This window comes from Rutilus rutilus, assembly GCF_951802725.1.
Source record: "Rutilus rutilus genome assembly, chromosome: 17".
Taxonomy (NCBI): domain Eukaryota; kingdom Metazoa; phylum Chordata; class Actinopteri; order Cypriniformes; family Leuciscidae; genus Rutilus; species Rutilus rutilus.
The window spans coordinates 21,933,871-21,949,762 of NC_140230.1; the positions used below are offsets into that span (position 1 = coordinate 21,933,871).

The 15,892-nt window shown below is 39.5% G+C and overlaps 1 protein-coding gene across 1 annotated transcript; it reads right to left on the reverse strand.

The window, feature by feature from the left end:
- Positions 1–5,641: 5,641 nt before the first annotated feature.
- Positions 5,642–13,227, reverse strand: tbrg4 (transforming growth factor beta regulator 4). The gene is made up of 12 exons (XM_084384583.1): positions 13,121–13,227; positions 12,192–12,664; positions 11,906–12,087; positions 11,076–11,220; positions 10,780–10,954; positions 10,519–10,676; positions 10,311–10,421; positions 10,065–10,209; positions 9,078–9,320; positions 8,859–8,970; positions 8,659–8,773; positions 5,642–6,969 (listed from the first exon to the last, which is right to left on the reverse strand). Exons 2-12 carry the CDS (start codon positions 12,594–12,596, stop codon positions 6,868–6,870), a joined length of 1,893 nt encoding a protein of 630 aa, XP_084240709.1. The 5' UTR covers positions 12,597–12,664; positions 13,121–13,227; the 3' UTR covers positions 5,642–6,867.
- Positions 13,228–15,892: the final 2,665 nt, after the last annotated feature.

Below are 15,892 nucleotides of genomic sequence, written 5' to 3' on the forward strand. Positions count from 1 at the left end.
AGCCAATGAGCTTGCTGCTCAAACATTCAAATACTTGCCATTGTTTGCTGTTAACAGTCTGCAGCTCGCTTTCAGAACCCTCTCTCTTCCCCACCTGTTTAGATCTACTGCAGGGTAAATGTATATGTCACATGTGCAACAGCAATGTCTGTGAATGTATTTGCAGTAGCAAGTCTCGGTACATGCTCTGCAGCAGCAGAGTTGTCATGAATTTATTTTGTTTTTACAGTTGTACAGGTTTTAATTGTTCATATTTTTGTAATTTAAAACTGTTGTTCAAAGTTTTACAGATTAACTATTCCTAATTTGAACTCTTAATCTTAATTGTTAAGTGATTTACTGATGGGCTATTTAAAGGTACAGCCTGTAAGAATGACAAGTGGTCGAAATAGGTACTGCAGTCCAATTCAAAATATCGGAAATCGATGTTTTTCCTGCCTCCTGCTCCTCAGACTGGACAGCACTCACATGGGTTGCCAGTTTGAGCACACACAATAGGAACGAGCGCAATGGACAATGAAAATTGGAAATGTGCAGTATCACAGACCAAAACAAAAACAAACATTCCAGCCTGGAAACGCACCTTTAGAAGTAAAATAACTGGCTGTAGAAGTGTTTTTCAAAGAAACGAGTATGTGAACTTAGCATGTTTCCTCAATATATGTAAACATATTATGGTATTTTTATGCTTTAGTAGAGTGAAAAAGTTACCTTTAACTCTCAGATGTTCTGCTGTTAAAAAGCAAACTATCCGTTGTATAGCCTACAATAAAGAATAGGAATACAATGAAGATCTGAAATGAAATTATTTTTGTCGAATTATATATTTTAAGACATTTTGTTACGATCCTGACCTGTTTCCCCTGTCTTTTGTTGGACTCTTATTTTGAATTGTTTTCTGTTCCTATTGTTTCTGTTCATGCCTTTGTTCAATTCTTGTTTCCCTTGTTGTCTTGCCTGCCTTGTTTGTTACCATAGTTACCCTGATTAGTTCCTGATTGTTCCCAGGTGTGTCTTGTTTGCCAATCACCGTTGTGTATAAATACCCCAGTGTTTCTCATGGTCTTTGTCTGGTGTTGTCCCTCTATGGATGTGATAGATTTGTTTGTCTTCCTTGCCCGTGTCTGGATTTATTAGTTTTGCCTGGATTTACTTTTATGTTTCTTTGAATAAATGTTTGCTGGATCCTACTCTTGTTGCCCTGAAACAGCCACCGTTAGTGATGGCCAAATGAAGCGTTTCGAAGCATTATTGCTTTCTGATACAATTGTGTCGAAAATGGTTCATTACTCGAAGCTTCATTCAGATAGAAATTGCAGCACCATCTCCTGGTGAAGTAAATGTAATGCAACAAAGCTGACAACCATAAAATGCAAGTAACGCCCCGTTTATTACGTGTTTTTACCGAGGCGATCAAAGCTGAAACAGTGTTAGTGCTGTGAAACTCAGTTATGTAGGTGAATTTTACAGATACTGGTGAATTTTACAGATACTGATGAATTTCATGTGTTCACCTTGATAATAAAACATGATGTGTGTGTGTAATTATTTCTTTAGACAAGGACAGAAGATCAGACCAGCTTAAAAAAAAGTTGGAAACCATCACAGAAATTCTAATGGTTTATATTAAAATAGGAACCATTGGCTTTTACCATTTAAACCACTACATTATTCTTTTTTGTAGTGTGTTAGGGACATATTCCATTAGGATTTAATGCCCCCACCAATACAACCCAATTACACATATCAGTAGACCCACAGAGACCACTATAATTCCCATTACAACCAATAAAATTCCCATGAAAACCATTAAATCCAATAGAATTTCTGTAATGGTTTCTATAGTTTTTTTTTACCTTCACTTTTATAAGAAATACAGCCGCCAGGTTTCAAACCTGTCAACACTGGATTGGGCTGTCAAAGCAGTCAGGTGGTTTACTACAGGAGTGAACCAGTGTGTTTGCTTCAGAAGTCATTTTCACTAGTGACGTAATGATACAAGCTCCGAAGCAGTGGTTCATTGCAAGGACCGTTCGAGTTTGAAGCAAGCTTCGGAGCGTCGGTGTCAGACGTAACATCACTAGCTACCGTTACACGTTAACATTTGAAATTAGTTGATTAGGTCAGTTTACTTTAGAGTATTAAAAATGTGTTTTAACTGTATAAGAGAACAGGTTCAACTGTACCTGACATTGGACCAAAAGTACTTCATGTCTTTATGAACTAAAATGTGAACTATTTATATGTATTACTGACCATAATTTATTTAGTAGACAAATAAAAGAAATATCACATGAAAAACCAGTTTTTGTGTGGTAGCATAATGTTAAAAGCAAAAGGTGTTCCAACTGTATATGTTCTACCCTACAGTGGTGTTATTTTGCACCGGGTGCATTTTATCTTGTGATTTGTTCCTAAACAGTAATGTACGGCATTAAATAATGTCCATCCCTTGACAATTTTTTGATTTTGAGCAAATTAACAGATTTTTTAATTAAAAAAAGAAATTAAAAGGGATGTTGAAGTTTAGCACAGTTTGGCACATCGGGAAAAAATTTACCCAGACTTAATGAGAGGAATATGGGCAGGGTGCAAAGAGAAAATGTACAATCCCGTGAAACTGTTGCTGCTTATCGAGCTGTATGGAGTGGAGTGGTTTTAAAATCACCAATGAAATCTGACAACCACTGTCTCAATTTTTTTCTAAACACTTAAATGATGATTAAAAAAAAAAAAAATTCAGCTTGGACCAGCCAGAAAGACGTTCCTGTAATTTATAGATAGATATAATATTCAGAAGTAAACAGCGTAGCTGACTTACAGATTCAGTTAACATCCACAAATGAATAAGCGCGGCGATTCAAGGAGCAGGCTACACAGTGAACACTGAAAAAACGCTACGCTTGAGCAAACAGTTTGTGAATAGGCTACTACAAATGATGGCCGTGAATAAAATATAATATTCAGAAGTAAACAGTGTAGCTGACTAATGTTTAGCTGAGTGTTTATGTCAGAATGTTTATTTTTAAACCACAACCTTCCAAGTGCTTCTTTTACAGATATATTTAACGATATCTTTTGCATTTCTAATCCAAACAACGTCAAACTTTGCGATGCCCTTACTCGTGCCCGTAGCAAGACACCTGTCAAGTTTGAAATCCATCGGACTAACGGTTCGAGAGATATGCGAATAAAGGACAGACAGACAGACAGACAGACAGAATGCATGTGCAGTCATAAACGCATGTCTCGGAACACTGACTGTTTCTATAGCAACCAGAGCTTGTATCAGGTTAGAAGGCAGGACTGTTTTTCCAGCCATATTGGGCATTGCACTTTCTCTCATTCATAGTAATACCCCCGGTTTCACACAGACGACTTAAAGATAGTCTCAGACTAAAACGTATGTTTAAGATGTTTTAACTTAAAGTAACTTGCACAAACATATCTTAAAATATGTCAGTGCCATTGTTTTGTCTCAAAATGCACACCAGTAATGTTTTTTGTTTTGTTTCTAAAAGCTACTTAAATGTAGCCTGGTAATACCAAACTCTGCTACTTCGCTTTGCTTCGTAGACAGAGTCTGGCATGGCATAATTGAAAAGCGTTTTCTTTCTCGCGGGGGGCGCTTGTCTGAAGTTTAAAATCATTGGTTCCCGTAAGCCAATCACATAACGTTTGGTTGTGTTATGCGCATGCTCAGCCGCATCTAACTTCCACTGTAAAGTATGATGTGAAAACAAAACCATCGAGCGAAATACCGGAGTGAACGTGGCTGTGAACGACTTTTGCAGATTATGTGAAGTAAATCTACGCATCCACGGTACAATTAGTGTCTACGTCACGGCTCTCAGCCTGCCCTCTGTTCGTTGATTGGCTGGCTGTTTTCAGGCCGGAGGAAAACGGAAAGCTATTACCAGAGAATGTCTAATAAGGCGAGAAGTTTCACTCTCAGTACACTTCCGGCTTCCGAAATGGTTGCAGTTCCACTTTGATTCCATATGAGGGTGCTCACAGGACGAGTGCAGAATGAATGGAGGTCTATGGCAGTATACCCCTCAAAATCCACTTTTCTCAGGATATAATTTTTTGCCTAGTAATTTGAATATTGTATTCGAAAAGAGATGCAAAGAAATTACACATTGCTGGGTGTTCGATTTTTTAGAGTCACTTATTTGCTTTAAAAAGTCTTTTAAAGTGTCAATGACGTCATACACATCGTACGACCAGAGATACTGCTTTATGGCAATCCTTCAGTCACTTTGGTGCTTTCGCGCTCTGCACTTTCTTTTCTCTCGAGGCATCGACAACACAGCTGACACAGGTAAATACACGTGCTAGACGAGTTTTTGTTTTGTTTGTTTCTGGTCCCTTCGGATGCCACGATGCCATAAAGCGGTATCTCTGGTCGTAATCAGTCCTTCACTGACCAATCAGCGTTCATTAGCAGAATGCTAGCGTGTTATGGGCAACAACAACTCAACCTGTAAGAAATCGAAAGGACATAAGTACTCGTTCATTCAACTTTCGACCTATAACCCATGTTGAACTTGCAAAACCTACTATCGAATTTGAGATTTCTCAACGTCAATAGGGTGAAAGAGACAAATTTAGCCGTCTAGCCCCATAGACTCCCATTCATTCTGCACTCATGGGCGATCGCCCCCAGTGGAACTCTGGTGGAACTACAACCAAAATTCGGTACAATAGGACTTAATAGGGAGTGGGCAGGCTCTCCGTAGACGGGCTCTGCTATTACGCTGTCTCAGACTAAGTACAGAAGCGAAATGAAATTGAGCGGAAGTAAGAAGTCTGACGTAGTCAGGCTAACTTAAATGCCCCAACCGAACTAAGGCCTACTCCTGGCTTAATCTAAGCCCTGTCTGTGAATCCAGGCCATAATTTCTAACATTGGTCTAAATATTGAAAAATTTACATATATCTTCTGTGGAAGTCTCAGGACCAAAACATGTTTGTCCGATAAGATGTCCTACCTGCCTGTCAACACATACATACATACATAGACACATACATATACATATAAATATATATAAATAAATATGTATATATATATATTTTTTTTTTTATTAAATGCTTGCAAAAAAAAAAAACATATTCCATACCTCCACGCACCCTGCTCGCGTCGACAACACGTCATCAGCGTGTTCCATCCATGAGGCCATAACTGAGCTCCGCAAAGGAACAGCAGCCACCTTTTACAGTTTCTCCTGAACCAAAACATCAAGTTTATGCCATGTCGTAATCGTAATTACAAGATGGCAACCCATGACGTTCTTCTACCCGGCTGTTCACGACACGTCCCCAGATTTGTGTTCCAACACTATCAACGGCAAAATGAATCTGCAGCAGTCAGGTGGTACAAGTCAGAGTTATGTAAGTTGTTTACGTTCAATATTATTATAATGTTATCTGAGACATGAGGTTATTTAACACCTTCTCTCGTGACGCTTTGCAAACTCTGTTGTGCGCATTCACGTGTTTTGAAGGAGGCGTGGCTTTTGGAGACTCTTTCAAAGCTAGTTTGCAATTGCTAGCCGCTCCGAAATTGCCTACCCTACACACAGCATATCTGAGCAAACATTAGACAAATTTCAATAATTATTGTTAATTGATAGTCAGCTCATTGTTAAAAACACGTTTATTAGCCTAGATTCTGATCCATATCATACAGCAAACCAAACCTGTGTCTGTTGATGCAATTAATCTGCATACAAATCATCGAAATAAATTAAGACCAGATTCACCTTTCATTAGAATGTTATTTTCATTACACAAAACATCACAGCATGACTCAAACAGACAGCCAACATTAGCAAACCACATTGGGCAAAATACAGCAATGAGTCATCATATGCTCTTTGATGAAAATACGAGATTAGTTTTATTGATACCACACAATGCATACACTGAGGTGCTTGAGGTGAAAGTCTAAGTGGAAAAATCCATTCTTTGTACAAAATCTTTTCAAGATTTCAAGAGAAAGGTCCACTAAGACTGACCAGAGTGACTGTCCAGGCTTGACAGCAAATAACAGTGCAATGATGGCCTTTCCAAAAGGCAAAAACTGTCATCCGATATGTATTCTTACAACCATATTTTTCATATTTAATTAAATCACAAGCACATTTGCAAATGTACAGATATCAGGTGAAGCAAGTAGAGTTGGTATCATTTTACTTTTTCATTAATAAGCAATAATAGAGTGGCGCTCTCTAAGTGTAATGAAAGTATCTCTAAGTACTGAACTCTCAATCCCTTTCTCAATAAATATTTCCATCCTAACAACTGTCTCCTTGGAAACAAGGAAAGCCCCATGTGTTGTCTAGGCAACCACATCAAAAACAGAAGGTGTATGTATTTATTAAGAAGTAGAGAGTGTGAACGTCCAGTTGTGTTGAGGATGTGGAGGATTAACACAACGCTCTGATAATTTAGTGTAGTTGATGTGGAGTTGTTTCCCCCTGTGGTGAACATTGCTTATGCCCTTCAGATCAGTCACACACTTTCATTTCACAACATATGTCTAGCTCTTTGGCTCAGTTTCCTTTTTGGGAAGGCAGCGGATACACAACTCTGTTGTTTCCGAGCATTTGCTGCTTTCTGGAGGCTCTGCTTTCTGTTCCTGCAGAGATGGATCACAGCTCCCAGTCGCATTTGATTTCCACTCTGATGTTCGGGTGGATCATGGAACTTGAGGATGCTGTAACAGTCTCTCTCTGTGTGTATATCTAATACTCAATATCTGTATCCTTACTTCACCTGTAAGTCCTGTTATTGTCTGGCCCTGTTGATGTCTATAAGCTGCCTGTGTCCAAAACATTCAAAGTTATCGACAGGCTTGATGGCTCACTTAGCCATGTCCTCAGCCACTGCCTTCCCTAATTTGTCTTTCAAGTAAGCCACTTTCTGCCAATCAGATTTCAGCTCCAGCCATTCAAAGTACGGCACCTGTAGGAGGACACAAAAGAAGTGGGGTTGTGACAAATCAATATACGCAAGAGTAAAATTGCAGTCACATTTGTTATTGTTTAGCAAATATTCACAGGCGAAATTCCTATTTTCAATAGGAATCCACGCAATGTAGAATTTCCTAAATTTCGCAACAGGTTCAAGCTGCATTGACCAACAGAATTCTGCTTGGTTTGAATGTGATGGTTTTGTGTGGCAATGTATGAAGCAGTTTACACAGTTGAAAATAGACAATGGGTGAATTTTGCTAATGTATGTGACCACAAAATCAATCTCAGAAAATGGAGAAATGTTATGCCTTTTAAAATGGCTTGTGTCAGCTAGCGCATCAAATGGCAGGAGCATTATGTCAGCCTTGTGCTCAGTTGGAAGTCAAGACAAGTCCAGCCAACTCTATTAAACTGTACCCCAGGAGGCAGAGGGCTAACAGGATTGGCCTACATGCTGCAGACAGAGCCTGAGTCCTTTTCCGCAGTTCTGTCTTTACTGCCGCTATTTATAACCCAAAGTCAAGGGGGACTGCCTGCCATGTAATAGCTATTACAATAGGAATAGAACTAATCAGGCTAACAACACTGGTACTATAAAAAGGAGAGAACTTTTTTGTATCATATAAGAACTGGTATTGCGTGTTGGAAGACCATCAGCAGTCAGATTTCTTTTATCACGTGACGAGAGTGAGGCCAGCTTACTGACAAGTCGATGGCGGAAGATTTGGTTTCAAAGCGAAATGTTAGCGCCTATTTGCTAATAGTGAACCTGCAAACATAATCATAAAGAATAATGATGAACCCAGTATTCAAGCAATTGCCGCCCCGAATTGACGTTAATTGGAAAGCTTTACAAGCGAAAGTAAAATGCGCACGGCTGCACGGGCATTCATAAGCAATTTAAAAAGTGAGGTGGAAAAGAGGGAAAAACTCCAAACTCTCCAACATAATTGCAGCGTGCACTTATTATTAGGGCTGAACGATTAATCGCAACAAAACCGCACGCGATTTGCGATTATCTTATGTGCAGCTTGTCAGTGGAGTGCAGCTGATCGGTAGTAAACACTGCTCCATCTGAACGCCAGAGGGCGCTCTCATGCCCCGCCGCAGAAGTACAATAAAGGCGCATCATTCCAGGAAATCCCTATCGCTGTATCTGAATAAACAGAAGATTGAAACGCTTTGATTAAACATGATTTATAAATACACGACTGCCTTATTCTGTATCAGAAGCACATCATCTCACAGAAGGAGGAGCTCAACTGTCGTTATGAAGTGAGTTTGGAGTAAATGCATGTTATTAAATGTTGTCTTTTGTTGGACAAGAGGTTCATAAATGATTCTGATGAATGAGAAAAGAAAAAGAACGGCACATAAGTCATTCTTAAAAAAGGAAGATGTGTTCGTAGTTTTGCCGACCAGATACTGTCTGCAAAAGTTTAATCTATCAACTAGCTCCGCTGGTGGGAAAACGCTCTGGTTGGTTGTAGCGCTATCCTATTGCGTGCAGAGGGAACTTGAAAGACAACCGTTTGATTGCCCGCCCCTCGGATTGAGCCGTGCCAATGGTGAATTGCCAGACCTAACATCTTGATGTGGGTCTGGCTTGCCAGGCTATGAACAGGCCTTAATACTTCAAATTAACTGAGATATGTTTTCATCTCCTATACTGTCTCACCTCCACCACTATAAACCCAGCCAGCTGTAAGTGGCGTTTCTGCATGGCAAAGCGGCCCAGAAGATCCTTGCTCTTGAGGCAGAAGTTAGAAAACTCCCAAGACACAAATGCTATTCTGCAAATAGACACAAGCACATTGACACAATCAGAAATCATCTCTGTATGTGATCTTAGAACAAAGCTTTCACATGAATACTCACCGTCGTGCCCCTGCAGGTAAGGCATCAGGTCCACCGCCTCCAGGTAAATGAGGGGCTTTCAAGTTCTCCAAATCAATAGGTTTATTTTCTGAATCTACCACAAGCTCTCCATCTGTGGTGAACATAGATCAACAGATATACAAATCATCAGGAGGTTCTGTTAGACCCATGAATGGAACTCAAACCTATGATGTTTATTACCTTGCAGTTGCTACTCACCTATTGTCCAGCCGTATACAGTTTTGACAGCAGTGCGGAGGGCCTGTGTCCGGCTGTTGGTCAGACTCTGGAGGGTTGTGTGTAGGCTGCTCTGCATAGGGGTGTTGGTCTCCACTTTCCCCGGGGCAGCTGGCAGCAGGACAGCAGGGGATTTAATAGTGATTCCTAGAGGCTCCAGCTGAGCAAAGGCAGAGATATGCAGCAATTTCAGCCGATAGTTCTCAGTCCGATCCGCAAAGCCACCTGTAGGATGAGTCAGGAAAACATCACAATTACACAAAAACATGATATGACTGCAGACTGACTTGAAATATGGTGCACAGCTTGACAGCCTATGAAAAAGAAATGTGTGACAATTCTGCAATTTATTCTTTTGTGTTCCATGGAAAAATTTACCACATTAAAATAGACATGACATGAGGGTGAAATAATGACAGTATTTTCATTTAGGTTAAAAATACACTACCATTCAAAGGTTTGTGGTTGATAAGATTTTAAAATGTTTTTGAAAGATTTATGCTCACCATGCCTGCGTCTACTTGATCAAAAATACAGTATAAACAGTAATATTGTGGAATATTACAAATTAAAATAACTGCTTAATAACCACTTAATATTTTTGTGGAAAACGTGATTGTTTTGTGAAGAAGTCTTTTGTTATGATGGGATAGTCTTTTTGGGTCACCTTTGATCAATTTAATGCATCCTTGCTGAATAATAGTATTAATTTCTTTAAAAAAAGAAAGAAAAGAAAAACATACTGACTCCAAACTTCTGAAAGGTAGTGTAGGTTAGATCTGCCTACAATCGGTCATGAATGTAAAGACAAACATTGGACAATGCACCTATACTGCCACCGTGTGTTTCGAATGAGAACAGCAAATGATATTAATCACATTGATACACAAGAAATATAAATCAGCAGTTTTCCCAAAGTGAGAGTATAGTCTTTTCTGAATATTTTTTAGCACATTCATTCCTTCGCACCTGAAAGTTTCTTCTGAAAGTCATGCTTTGTAACAGAAGGTATGTAATCAGGATTGGCCTGGTTCAGCACACACAACGACCAGACCACATCTGTTTTCAGGAAGGGCTCTAAATTTTGAAAGGACCTTTCCAGAGCTTTGTGTACCTGTAGCCATACAATAAAACCTATTACATACATACATAAATATACAGTGCATTGCAGTTAATCAAGGATAATAACAATATATTACCACTCGGATTGGTTACCTTATGGTAAAACTCCTCTCCTCTGCCAAGTTGGAAGTTGAGTTTGGCGAAAGACATGAGAAGATTACAGACCTGAAGAGTGCTGTAGCTTTCACTATAATTCACATAGTGCTGAAAAACAACAGAGAGGGGGAAACAAAAGAAAGTATGTGTATGTAGATGGAGACTGGCGATGGAGAGACTATTACAATCAAAAAAAGACTCTAACCTGAGCAAAGCCTTCAAACAGAGGCAGGTGGAGCCACTTGAGGAAGGCTAGAGACTTGGCACAGCGGGTGACATCTAGGGAACTCAGATCTGATAACCTAGGCAATAGCTCTGTCGCTATTCTCTGAAGAACCTGTGCCTGGTGAAAATTCAGCTTACCTTTTATTCAAAGGAAGATGAGAGGATAATTAGATTTTTACAGTTATTTATGGAAGTCTAGGCCATAGGCCAAAAACCCAAGCTATCACAATTTCTCACTGACCATAAGTGTACGCGATGTCAAGCAGCAACGGCGTTTTCAGTTCAAAGGAGGATTTTTGGTTCAGGTGGTATGAGAGAGCCCGTAACAAAGAAACGGCCCTCCTGTTTTGAGAGGCCAGTGCTAATGCCACCTTCCGGATATCATCTGCGCTAAAGCTCTCTGCCAACTCCAGAGCCTGGAATGCACAAGATACAGGTCAGCATTGGTTACATAAGCCTAATACAATATAATGCAAAGTATTCAAATATGTTTGGTTGGCTAGGTGGCTACAGGTGTTTTAAAGTGTGTGCACTCACTTTGTCCTCCAGTTTGTCCATTAGAGTGGGGGAGAAAAGCAAAGCACGGCCCATGAGAATGGTGATGGTACGACTGTCACTTAGCTCTGTCCAGCGCAGCTCCAGTTGTTTCAGCAGGATTGTGGTGAGCGCTTCGTTTTCATACCTATCACAACACAAGCACATTTATTTTATTCCTGTGATGCAAAGCTGAATTTTCAGCATCATTACTCCGACTTCAGTGTCACATGATCCTTCAGAAATTATTTTAATATGTTGATTTGGTGCTCAAATTTGAATTTGAAATCAGATTTGGAAACATGTCTTATTATTATCACTGTTGGAAACAGTTGTGCTTCTTAATATTTTTGGGAAACCAAGACACAACCAGAGGTCGCTTTAACCGAATATTTTCTGTCATTGACTGTTCTCTTCATAAACAAAAAACTGCATAATCTACCGTATATGCTTGTCCTGTAAGTGCATGTTAAAAAATGAAGATGTGAATGAAAGGCCATCAAGTCTTGAAAATTACAATAATGGATAAAAATCAGGTAATAATAGATTATGATGGAATTTTTATGACCCTGTCCATCAAAATGGCGGACAATGAGAAAGTCTAATGCGACCTCTCGTCACAACACAAAAATGTAGAATTATTTTGAATTAGTCTGTCTGCATGTTTATTAAAATCTTATAACTAAAACAAAAATCTGAATAAATAAACAAACAGACTAGCCCACTAATCAACTAGTATCAACAACTGACTAGTCATCCCTTATAGGTCTATTTTTAAATTGTGCTAATGTCTATGACTGTGAATCATGCTTTGTCAAGCATGTGAATCTCACCCTCTTTTGCGCTGAAAGGCTACCCAGTCCACCAGGTAGGCCAGTTGACGGTAGGTAAGGCGCCGGATCCTCCAAAGCACTTCATTCTGGATGGAGTGGAGTACAGGGGCATCAGAAGGGACACCCAGCATAGTGAGCGTACGCAGAAGAGCCACCAGAGATCCATTCCACACTGAGGACACCTGTATGAAAACAACAAGATAATCTTCCACCGGCCCAATACATCTTTATCAGTGACAAGTGACTTTCAATTCAAGCTGCTACTCAGACTGGTTGTCATGGTTACCTGAGCGTTTACAGTCTCCAGCATGTGCTCGAAGCGCGGGTCCTGCAGAATTTCTTTGCCGCCCTTCTCCATGATCCGCAGGTTCAGCTGGACCAGACACCTGGCAGCATCGCTGGCAGATCTGCCTTGCTCTGCCCACAACTGAAGCACTTCCTGTGGAGTGGACGCCTTTTCAACAAGTTTGACAAGTTCTGTACATTCATATGGAAATGGCGTCTCCTCCATCCTGGCCAGTTCATTCCCCTGACAGAAGTGCCTAGCAGAAGGTCGGATCCAAGACACGGACATCGGGCACAGCGGCTCTGTATGGTGAACTGTGGAAGTCTGTGGTCGGGCTGAGGCCACGGCTACCTGAGAGCAGTGAGGAAACCGTCGCGCCCATCTGCACAGCAGCCTGGTGGTCATTTTGGAAAGGGGACTTCCTCTATTCAACAACCAATCAAAGCATTTGCACCCACATCTCACCTGAGCACCTAAGAATCAACCAGACGGCACATATAAGAAAAGTAATAGTTGTGAGCCAAATTATGTAAAAAAATAACACCAGTCAGATGTCGATATATGTATATATATATATATATATATATGTATATATGTATGTATGATGTTTCGTCTATGTGAACAATGAAATGATTTAACTAATTATATTTTACTAGTACTCAACAAAATAATCTTGAGCTTCTACACTTTCCAATTATACTGCATGTAAACAGCATGTTAAGATCTGTCAGATGTCTGAATTACCTAGCTGCTATCTGTCATGGGCAGAAGTCTATTCTGACCTTGCCGATTTGGGCAGGCGCAGCAATAAGCTTATGAAACTGTCAACGTTATCAACACATTTTCAGCAACTCAGTAAATATTGATATAGTTCAATAAACATGTTTTATCATACGGTTGTGGCGATACACCAAATACTGCTTTCTTACCTTGTCAAATTAGCTTTTATAAGACTGGCGACGACATTCACATGGAGGGACTATCGGTCGCGGAGGTTCTGCGTCAGTGCGAACCGGCAACACGTGATTTCGACAGCATATTGTGATTGGTCGGTATACCTTTGAGTTAGAATAAGTTAGATAACAAACCATTTTTATTACTATTAGTATTTGCATTGAATCCAAGTAGTAGGACGATCTCTTCAGCATCTGAAAAAAAGCGAAAAAATACGCTCAGTGCAAGGTTAACTTTAATATATATTTACATATATATACTTTTATTCATTTTTAATTGTCATTAATAAATAATTTGTAAAAATGATACTGCCTCCGTATAAACTTATAAGAGTTTTGAGAGAGGTCAGACTTTAGGAGAAGATTTATCCGTAGGCTTACACATTGCCTTTCAGAATCAGAACCGGTAAGAGCTACTCAGAGCTGGTAAGTCCCGCCCATCCGTAAAATATGTGTAATGTTATTTTACAGAAGCTAGATCATATTAAAGCAAGAGTGCAGTCACTGAGCTTCAGATCTATAGAGCTGGTAAGTCCCGCCCCTTCCGCTAATCCCCCTGGACCTCTAGGTTGAAAAATCGTCAATGCAAGTGAATGTGAGAAAATAATTCTTTTCTGGTCCCGTTTGAATGTTGCCATGAATGTGAACATATGTTGTCTGTGAATTTTTTAGATAATTTTTCAAATTTGACAGTATATTGTATGATTCTTTGGCTAGCAGTTGTGGAAAAGACATAACGAGAAAGACTACATGTCGCCTATGTGACGTCACCCCAGAACACATTTTCCCTCCACTTGTCAAATCACGGTGCTAATGCTGCGATAATCTATGGAGACAGATCGAGATTCCTGTGTGTTTTGTACCCAAATGTCACCATTCAAACAAAATGGGCTGTTCTTTCTTCAGATTCCCGCGTCGAAAGCAGAGAAGAGTTGTAGTCCACAAAGTGCTCTCACACAAAGTCTAACCGTATCAAACTTCTACTCGCTAAATTGTAGCATTCTTCACACGAAAAATTCTAGTAAAAATTCACAGAAAACATATGTTCACATTCATGGCAACATTCAAACGGGACCAGAAAATAATTATTTTCTCACATTCACTTGCATTGATGATTTTTCAACCTAGAGGTCCAGGGGGATTAGCGGAAGGGGCGGGACTTACCAGCTCTATAGATCTGAAGCTCAGTGACTGCACTCTTGCTTTAATATGATCTAGCTTCTGTAAAATAACATTACACATAGTATAATTACAGGGCTGAACTGTGCTGCCATTTGAGTTGGAGGTGGTGGGTTTACAATAGGCTAAATAATAGGTTTTCTTTCAGATACAGTGAAAGCACACAATCTTTTAATTAACCCCCAAGCTAATGCGTCATAATGTTATTATTCACTAAATATAGATTCATTTTAAAAGACTAGTTTTGCCATATAGCGAAGGAGAGAACTAATTTTAGTCGGGTATACTATAAGAAGCTGTTCATAAGACAACCAGCAGATGGCGACATTGATTCATTCATAGCGCAGTTCTCACTTAGTTGGGCAGACATTGCCTAAAATAAATTTGACATTATTTTTTTGATGATAAAAATAGGCATACTTACTACTTTCTCTAAAAGCTGTCTTAATTGAAGTAATTTTTGAGCTGATTGGTATGCTCAGCCATAAAGCTCCAGGTCTTCTGTGCCGAACAATGTAACTGACTGAGTTTATCAAATCCTTCATTAACTGTTCCAGTTGTATTATTTTCTAATGGAAACAGGGTGCGCAGATGCAGAATAGCGGTCTATTCTGGGTTCAGTAATAGCATGAATGCAGCAAACAAAAATAACATTTTGCGTCATTTTGTAGAGGATGATTTTGTCTGAATCAGCCTAATCTGTTGTGACATGCATGCTCAAATGTTAAGAGTATTTAGGAAAGTGTATAACCTAATTTAATAAATATTCCCCCAGTATCACAGTCAAGTCTTAAAATCAGTCCCAGACTAAAATGCATGTTTGAGCTGTTTTAACTGAAAGCAACTTGCACTGACATATCTTAAAATACGTTTAAATATGTTTGTCTCAAGATGCACACCAGTAATGCTTTTTTCTAAGGCACATTTATAAAAGCTACTTAATGTACTAACTGAACTAAGGCCTAATCTTGGCTTAATCTAATTCCTGTCTGTGAAACCAGGCAATAATCTAATATAATAGCCTTCATTTATGGATGCTGGATTAGGGTTCAAAAGAGATGGACTCTTGAATTTGGTAAATGAACAATGCCGTTTGGATTGGAATATATAATGTAAGATTAGATGGTGTGCCAGCATTCAGTAGCATCTCAAGGAAGTTCAGCCATCTTTCAAAGGAGAAGGGAGATGGTTCGATCTTGTACAAGGCTGTTCTTTTTTTTATATTGAATTTACGAGAAGAAAAGGGCAAGTGAAACATTTTTCAGTAATGAGGCGACTCAACCGGAGGTGAATGGAGAGGATAAACTTTTAGAGGCAGTGCAAAACTTCCTTTTTCAAGTGACACTTTGGAAAGAGAGAGTGAAAGTGAGACACAAAGCGAAAAGGGGAGAGTTACAGTCAGTCACTGATTTAACCCCTGGTGATTTATGCTTCATTCCATCAGCTCTCTGTGGCGTACATAGTCATCTGGTTAATGGTGTGATTTACATTAACGACACAGAGAGGTGCAGCCCGTTTTACAGTCTTTAATGCACACATCAGAACTTTGACATTCGCGGTAAGTCAGGT

Coding starts and splice junctions, on each gene's coding strand:
- tbrg4 (XM_084384583.1), bottom strand. CDS start 12,596: ATGACCACCAGGCTGCTGTGCAGATGGGCGCGACGGTTTCCTCACTGC. Junction 11,221..11,905: donor GCCTTTCAGCGCAAAAGAGG/GTGAGATTCACA, acceptor GTGTTGTGATAG/GTATGAAAACGAAGCGCTCA. Junction 9,321..10,064: donor CTTTCAGAAGAAACTTTCAG/GTGCGAAGGAAT, acceptor CTCATCCTACAG/GTGGCTTTGCGGATCGGACT.